Consider the following 8,716-nt stretch of genomic DNA (forward strand, 5'->3'; position numbering starts at 1 on the left):
GGGGGGGGGGGAAGGAAATACCCAATACTCAACATCTGTCCAGAAAATGCCTAGGTTTTTTTTACATGGTGTTTATAAATACTTCCAGGACAATAATTTTCAACAACAAATTTTGCCAAAAGGCCACCCACCTCCCTAGAAATTATAATTCGGAAGGTAACCCAACTGATTTCCTCCTAAAGCCTCGGTGTGATCCAAAGCACCGCGGAGAGCCAAGCGCAGGTCATTTCACATCGCCACGTCGCTGGCTGGAAACGCTTCTCCCCGCTCCGTGGCTCTTCCCTTCCCTCGGCACCTACCCAGCTGTAGGCAGGGAGGTGATGGAAACTCTCTCAAAAAACCTTCCGGTTCGATGCCATCGCCCACCTGCATCCGTGCTCGGTCGCCCACCGAGCGTTTTGTTTGTTTTGCTCTGTGCTGATTGTCAGCCTTCCCCGAGTGCGCATTTCATTAGGAACTATTAAAAGTGATATAAAAGAGAAGCTCTCCCATCATATTTACATGACAATTTTTTTCTGACCGGGTCTACTGCTGCTGTTCCCAGGGCCAGGCGCTGTGCACCGCGATGTGCGGTGGGGTACGGACGCCTGCCTTGGAGCTGGCCTGGCAAATCGTGCTCTGCCGCGGGGGTCAGTGGCTTCACACCGGCCACTCAGGTGGACTTGTCTTTGGTAATAGGATTGGGCAGCAAAGTATTTAGAGGAACACGAGAGAAATCCCTTTAGTTTAGTGAGAGAGAATATTAGGAGCAAGTTTAAAGATGTGAACATTAAAAAAAAAAGGCACCTGAGTGAAAAGGGATATTAAAAATCCCATTTCTTTACATTCTTGTGTGATTCCTTTTACTCATGCAAAGAATTGTTCATTCTTAGTACTGTTACTAAAGGCAAAAGCATGTAAAAATACTTAGAGCTGGAAAGAACACAAAGAAAAAAGGAAGGAGAAAGTAAAAATAGAAGATTAAGACTCACAAGTGACAGCAGTTTTGGGGCACAGACGTGCAAAAGCCACTTGTGCATTTACACCGCTCTCTTGCAAGGCATCCGGTGGATGTCAAGGGGATGGTGGTGTCAGCCAGCGGGTGCTGCCAGGCTCTGCCCTCCCAGCGCAGATGGAGGAGTGTGATCAGATGCTGCGGAACCAAGTGTGTTCCCACTGCACCAAACACCCCAAAAGTTAGCGCTCGTCTCCGTTGCAGCGGCAGGGCCTGGGGCATTTGCACACCCATGGGCTGGAGAATATTTACAGTCTGATGGTGGTTCTGGAGGGAGGGAAGGTTCCTGGGATTCGGATGAAGGCACTGGGATTATGCCCAGGACCAGGCTCCGCAGAGCAGGACTGTTCCTGTGTCACAGCCCAGACAGCGCTGCAGGTGACAGCAAGTGAGGTTGGGGCAGCTAAAACCCAGAGGTATCCTCACCTCGATCCCCTGGGCAGGGCCGTGTTCGTGGGTGCCCTTTAGCAGTGAGGTGCCGTGGTTTCTCTGGGGCACAGAGGTGACAAAGAGCCTGTTCCCCTTTCTGCCACCAGCTTTATCACACTTGGGACATGCCAGGTCTAGGAGGAAGGGTCAGAATATGAATCAAATAACACTTAAGTCTCTGCTGCTTCTCCCCTGCCACTACAGGAACTTTCTTCTTCACAAAGTATTTATGCTGGTCAATAAAATCCACAAACACCCACCTATCTTCCTCTCTCTGTGGTTCTAGACACCTTGGCTAACATTTAAAATGACCATCATGTTTAAAACCAAAGCCGCTGATGGCTAGCAACTTCAGTGATAAATACCTGCCGAATGTGAACCACCCAACCCCAGGGAAGCCCCCAGCCCAGCCCAGCCACTGCAGTGGTGAGCAACGAGCCTTGCAGGTAACAGGAGGTGGCTTTGGGAAGAGGCTGCTTATCCCAGAAAGTTTGGTGCAAAGGTAAAAACCCCTGGGACTGAGACAGAGGAAGGGAACAGTCGCTACCTGAGGCATCCCCTCCCTCCCCAGCCAGCTCCTTCCAGGCTGGGAAGCAACGCCTGCCGGGCTGATGCAGTCTCTAGGCCACCTGGGCAAGCTTTTGGGAAGAGGCTGTCGTGTGTGGGGAGGTCCTGGGAAGAAGGAAGGGCTGGGGAGATGTTTTGTTTGTTTATCTCAGAGATTTTTCTCTTAGAACAAGTGAAATGAGTTTTTATTCCCAGGTCTTGACCTATTCAGTGACAACTGCTAACTTTTTCCTGCTCTTTGCTGCTCTCCCCAAATAGTCTGAGGAGTAGGGGAAAGATTCTTTAGGGCTGATGCTTTTTTTTTTAAATATTTATTTGTTTGTTTGGAAAATGCTGGGGTGGAAATGGCTTGCAGGAAATAATTGCTGGAAATAGGAAACCTTGGTGGATTTCCTATTTTTCAAGAAATCCACTGAAGTATTGATTTTTGTTAAAATTCTTCTGTGAGTTTTTTTGCACTTATATTGTTTCCTGTTAATTTATTTAACCTATGGCTGGGCCCAGCAAGTCATCCAGGCATTATGTGTGCTATGTAAAATCCTTTCTACAACTTCCTCTCATTGTTTCTCTGCTGGCTGATGGACTTTGTGCAATTTTTTCCGTGGGTTTTCTGCAGTGAAGTTTCTGCAGATGTGGGCCCTGCCGAGGAGCAGAGGAGGGGTAGGTGAACGTAGAGAGGATGCTGACTACGGCACTGTGAACTCCCGAGTGTTGCAGCCTCCTGAACCGATGACTTCTTCCTCTCTTCTAGTCACAATAACAAACAGCACCGCCTTAATTAACTGCAAACTCCTGCTCAGATGGTCTTTCTTGGCTTAAAAACTGGGTTGTTTCTGTCTTGGATTTATCTTGTTTCTATAGCATAATAAGCTTAGATGAAACGCTTCTGGCTCCATTGCTAGAAGTGCCTTGGGGTTGCTGCAGCTACTGACCTGGTCGGTATTTGCACGACAGGAGCAACACATTGCGTGGATGATAAAGGCAGGTGGGTGTAAAGTGTATGCTTAAGAGAAGAGGGGGTGATCCCACAGCGGGCAGCAGTGCCTTTCCTACCTGTTAGGGTACAGCCAGCCTGTCAAGGAAGCAGCTGGGTTTAACTCAGGAGAATGAGATAACTCTATGATACAGGTTTCTGAAATGTCAGGAGCAAAGGCAAGCTGACCAAACTTGGTGACTCACTTGGTTCAGCTATTGCTGAGACCACTTAACTTGCTTTCCAAAAGTAAAGACTCAATATTGAGTTGAGTATCTTGTTGGCTTTGCTGTGGCTGCTGGAACAAACCCTTAAGTGCTCCTAGCAAACTAGCCCTGTGGTATTACCTGCAGCTGCCCGCTCTGCGCTCACGATTATGCAAAGCTCTTGCTGAGCTGCTGGATGCTTCTTTAGCATCTGCTCTATCCAGGTTTTTGGCTCAGTATCACTTCCGTTCAAAGCAGGCTCTTCTGTAAGGCAGGCTGCTTTAACTCACCCTTGCCAGCTGTCACCAGTGGAGATTCACCGCCTTCACCTATCGCTGCGATTTTGTGCATCTAGTGCCCTTTCTCACACCACACCGGCAGTCACCAGAGTCGGTCCTCTCTTCACGTGCCTGCTCATTCTCACCCAGAGAGCACTTAGGTTTGGGCAACATGCAAAACAACATGCAAAAAAGGCGAATTCTTTGTGCTGCTACGATTTACTGCAGAACTGATCCCTAATGGGAGATGATGATCAAGTGCTTGGCTTGTGGGCTGTTTGGACGTTCTCGCTCGTTCGTGCCTATTTGAAGTATTCAATGACTGCAGGAGTTAGACATAACCTCGTCTGGTTTGCAATCCTCGCCTTTGACAGCTTGTCTTTAGGGATGCGATGATGGAACATGGCTTTTGGGCTCTGTCTTATTTAATGTTTTTAACTGATAAAACTATGTTTTTGTCAGAGTCAGCAGCCCACAAGCCAGCTGTTCGTACCTTTTGTGAGACGGTGGTGGGCAGCCCACCTCAGTTACCTTTGAAAGAAATGTGATGGTAATGTAAGATCTTGCAGCAGCTTTGCTCCTGAACAGAACTGATGCCGGGTCTTTGACCACTGAAGGTGGTCTCAGCTTCTGTACTTCCTGAATCTAAAATATTAGGAGATGGTGGCACTGGAAAGGGCCCGCCAAGTAAATGTTGAGAGGTTCTACGGGGTGGTGTACACGAATACATTTCTGCCCCTGTGAAGGCAGCCTGGGCTCACAGCGAGTACCGCTGTGCTCCCTGATAGCTGTGCTGGAGCAGGCAGGCAGGCAATGGCCGGCAGGTTCTACTCCAGCTCAATCTCTCTCTGAATACTTAATGCAAAATTCAAGGCCTATTTCTTATTTAAATTCCTTGCCTTCCTAATTTGAAAGACATTAAGTTTTGGCCTTTGCTTTTAAGCAGATGGATGCTCATCATTTACTTGTATGTTCCTTTTTTGTGCCACCATATCTGTTAGGTGCAGGAAAAATTTGCATTAGTATTGAGGTAGATCAAAAGATTTTCTTTCCACATACGCTGCAAATAATGTCTTTTTCTGGGAGAGGAAAAAAAACCCCAGCCCAGTCCTTTCCAAATGGTTTGTGGGATGATCACGGTCAGTGTTTTTAAAAAAAAAATCGATCCCCCCCTCGCTCCGATGCAGCATCCTGTAAGTATACATTTTAGCATGGGTTTAGTATTTAAATGTTTCCTAAAAGTTCATTGTTTTATTAAAAAAAACCCAAACGAAAGACACCACCCACCCAGAAAGATCACCCTAATTTATGGGAGCTCTAAAAGGTAGCAGGATGACAGATAGGGAGGAAGGTGATCAATTAAGACATTAAGCATTTTGCACCACATGGACGCATCTGCATGTCAGCCAAATAATAAGGCCATCAGCTCATTTTCAGGGGGCTGTTGCCTACTTCAACTCAATCCTCAGATCAAAGAGAAAATGTCTGCTTGCATTTTCTAATCAGAAAAGGGATGCTAATTTAGGTTCCTTAATGTGTGGTGGTAAGAGACTTCTTCAATTAACTGAATTCTATAGCTCAGAAAATAAAAAAGGGGGATACAAAGGGAGTCAGGCTGGAAAGGCAGAAGTTCTCATTAAATCAAAGGTCCAATATTCATTACCTCCAGCATCTGGGGCTAAGAACTAAACATGGAGATCATCAAAGGGGGTTTAATGGGTTAAATTGAGAATATAATCTAATTAAAATATTAGATACAAGTAAATAGCTCTTTGATATTCATCTGAAGGTTTCATTAAAATAGGTACTTGAGGTTTGTATTAAGGGGGGATTATCACTTTTAAGCAGAAACAACAAGTTGAGGTTCCCTAATCAGAAATGCTTCAAAGTGTTACCATTCGGTTTAAAAATAAAAAGTAGAAAAGCAGCAACTGGCAGAGCATGGGAACATTTACCCAGGCTAGCTTGATAAATCATACCACAGGCATGCACATGCTACAGAGAGGGGGCAGATGCCGTTCCCAAAGGCGAGGAGAAAGGAGGCTGAGGCAGAGGATGGTCCTGTTCCAGAAGCTGCAGTGGGCATTTGAAGATGCCAAACATTCCCCCTGCAGCCTGACCCACATTCCCCACGTGGGAAGACACTTCTTCCACCAGGTTTCCCCCAAAGATGAGGTAGGAAACAAACTTCTGCCTGCCAAGTCTAACAGCCTAACTCGGCACGGGCGGTGGGAGGCAACAGACAGGGTGGAGAGCTTCCTATCTCTCAGGTGGGTCAGGAGGGCTTTAGAGAAGGGAATGTGTCCTTCTTCCATGATGGAGAGATGCAGTATGGTGGTCAGTTTTTCCCACACTAGGCTGGAAACCTGACTGGAGATCCTGCAGGGTGTATTTCAGCAACTTCAGGAGGACTGAGGCATCCCGAGGACTGTAGGATCTAGGTCAAGCTCACCCAGGACTCTATAAAATGAAAGGTATAGGACTTTTCCAGCAATATATGTCATACCTCCAGTGCCTTGACTTCACTGTACACCTGCTGGAAAATGATCTTTCCTGTGAGACATTCAGCCAATGAAATGTTAACCCAGAAATGTGTTAAGTCTTACACATTTCTATCTTTACCTTTAATAAAAGGTGCATCTAGAAAGAGAGAAAGCCATTTCAAAGATACTCTCTTTTATGCCCCACCTTACTTTTCCATCATTAGCCTCCTTCAAGGAGACTTGAACCCTTTTTTTTTTTTGCCCAAAGAATAATTCTCTCTCTCCTCCCATACAAAAGGGGACATAATGCACTGGATAAAGAAATTACACATAATCACAAGGTTGTTGTTTTTTTTTTTTCCTGTTAACTAGCCTATTTTCTAAGAGATTTCAATGTGTTTTCTTCAAAATTCCCTTGCTGTGTGTTCTAATCACATTTCATATGTTGACTTAATTCATAATTTACTAAGTTAAAGAAATGGAACCATCGTAAGAAACCCATCTGTTTGTTGTTATTTTTATAGATTTAATCTGTTAAAAGCTGTTTCCTCTCAAACATGTAGCTCTCAATTATCCTCAGTTACTCAATCTATTTTCCAACTGCTTCTGGCTAATAACAGATTGTCTGCATGATCAGCCAGTACTTGTTTTGAATTTTTTTGTTCCAGATGAAGCTTCAAAATTTTGGTCTTGACGTGACAGCTATTCACTAACAGATAACAGAGTAATATTTGAATAATTAGCATTGTATCATTACCAACTGCTGTGTTTGGTGCATGTTCTTGGTTTTTTCTTACCAGCAATGGATTATTTTTTGTCTTTACTTCTGGACTCTGCTCTTCAAAAAGAGAAACATTGCTGGTATTAAGATCACCAAATGAAACTGATGTTTATTTGTAATGTTTTGTAGTTATGCCCATATGTTTGACGTGCCTAAAAATGATCCAGCTGTGACAAGCCAACAGCTGGTTAGTCTGAAAGATACAACTGCTAGATCAGTTGACTTCAAAGCAAAATAACCACAGAGATGACCACATTTAAAATGCTACATATGCAACCGTTTATTTTTAAAAAATAGGTATAGTAGAACTGATTCTAAAATTTATCAATGATTAAACTTAAGCCACTTTATATTTCAATGGGGTGGTAAATCAATATGGTCATAGTTCATAATGAAGTAGTTCAGACATTTTTGCCTTGAAGATATCCCCAATAATTTCAAAATAGTTATAAGATATGAAGGGTTCTGAAAGCAGCTACAACTCGCTTCTCCTTCTCGTGTCTATTCTGCAAAGTTTCCAAGGATGCAATTTGAGGTAAACTGTCTCCATTCAAAGTCTGTGGCAGAACTCTTTCCTCTTTCACCTCTTCATCTGATTGTCTTGCCATGAAAGTCTTTGGTCTGGGAATCTTCTTAGCATATTCCAGTGCCTAAAACCATGAAAAATGGGGTAACTGATTAAGAGAAAACCTGACCAATATTTCCAAGAAAATGTAGGTGTTTCTATGTTGAGTCAAATTAATAGCTCTTCTAGTTCCTGATCTTGTTTCTGGCAGTGTTCAATCTAGATGCTTTGCTGGTGACTGCAAGGAACCACTGCAGTGGGCAAAATAACCCACCTCAAGGAGATTTGCTTTCTGACACCACCGGAGGCCACCTTAAATACTGAAGCAGTGTTTTTTCTTTAAAAATGAAAAAATATTAAGTTTATAAACATAATCTTTTTTTTTTTTTTTTTTTCAGTCTCATTAAGTTCTTGTCCTCAGTCATACCTTATTCTCCTGGTCAATATGACAAGCATGGGAACTGACTACTTCTATGACAAATTCTAAGGAACAGATGTACCGAAAGGCCTAGGATGTTAAAACAAGTTTTGAAATGAAGTCTAGGTAATTGTTTACATTCTCTGGAATGTGATTTAATATAATCCCTTGCCAAATTCCTTTTTGGTTAATGTCAAAGATAACAGTTATGAACACAAAAAGATTTCTGAACAAGTGAGGATGGTAGTAGACATGTCAACCCCTAACAGGTAACTGTTTCGGAGTAAAACAAAGAGTTGTGTCTCACAGAGTCCTGTTACAACCATGCATATTCTGTTGTGACTGGAAATTTCTTTACCCAGTCTCTGCAGTGCCCAAATGTACTATACAGAGAATATGAACAGCAGCATGAAATAAACCCCCATTCCAGTTCTTTTCTACTTCAGCCCCTCTGAATATGTACATGCTGAACAAATATACTGTGAAGCAGAGGGAAAGGAGAGCACTAATGGAATACCGACAGGGACAGCATATCCTGAAGAACTGTACTTCCCATGCTGGCTGAGTGTTTCCTTTTATCACGCTCTTTTCTGTAGCAGTATGTACGTAAACTTGCATGTGTGAACGTGAGACGTAAAGATTATATTGTGCAAACAAGAAGTATGTAAGTTCTATTTAACTGGGCTTAGGTTCTACTGCTTGATAGGCTTAACTTTCAAAATTAAAACTGTGAGTACTCAAACTGTTGTTCTAGATCTGCCATGTCTCACTGAAGCTGAGCGGGGCGGTGCTGAAAGAGGAATGCAAAGCGGATACTGGTAAGAGTATCAAATAGTGCGGAATGATGTATGGAACTGGAAGGCTGTCTTGCAGAAGGAATGGAAATGGTATTACAGATATCCTGAAACTGAGAGAGCCCTGGTTTAACCTGGGACATTTTTTGGTGTCTGTGTTTCAGTTGCATGTATTTGGAAACACCTGTTATGTCTCAGGTGGAAGTTGCATTATCTCACGTTCTCAGT

The 8,716-nt window shown here is 43.6% G+C and overlaps 2 protein-coding genes across 2 annotated transcripts in view; one reads left to right on the forward strand and one right to left on the reverse strand.

Moving 5' to 3' along the window:
• The window catches only part of BSX (brain specific homeobox), a 35,399-nt gene extending 28,775 nt beyond the window's left edge, over positions 1 to 6,624 (forward strand). The window contains exon 4 of the mRNA XM_009636101.1: positions 6,599 to 6,624. Within this exon, the coding sequence (XP_009634396.1) occupies positions 6,599 to 6,624 (26 nt within the window). The remainder of the gene's footprint in view (positions 1 to 6,598) is intronic.
• Positions 6,625 to 7,157: 533 nt separating this feature from the next.
• JHY (junctional cadherin complex regulator) overlaps positions 7,158 to 8,716 on the reverse strand; it is a 17,667-nt gene continuing 16,108 nt past the window's right edge. Inside the window, exon 8 of the mRNA XM_035891699.1 lies at positions 7,158 to 7,361. Coding sequence (XP_035747592.1) covers positions 7,158 to 7,361 — 204 coding nt within the window. The remainder of the gene's footprint in view (positions 7,362 to 8,716) is intronic.

This window comes from Egretta garzetta, unplaced genomic scaffold, assembly GCF_000687185.1.
Source record: "Egretta garzetta isolate BGI_Z169 unplaced genomic scaffold, ASM68718v1 scaffold773, whole genome shotgun sequence".
In the NCBI taxonomy this organism is placed as follows: Eukaryota; Metazoa; Chordata; class Aves; order Pelecaniformes; family Ardeidae; genus Egretta; species Egretta garzetta.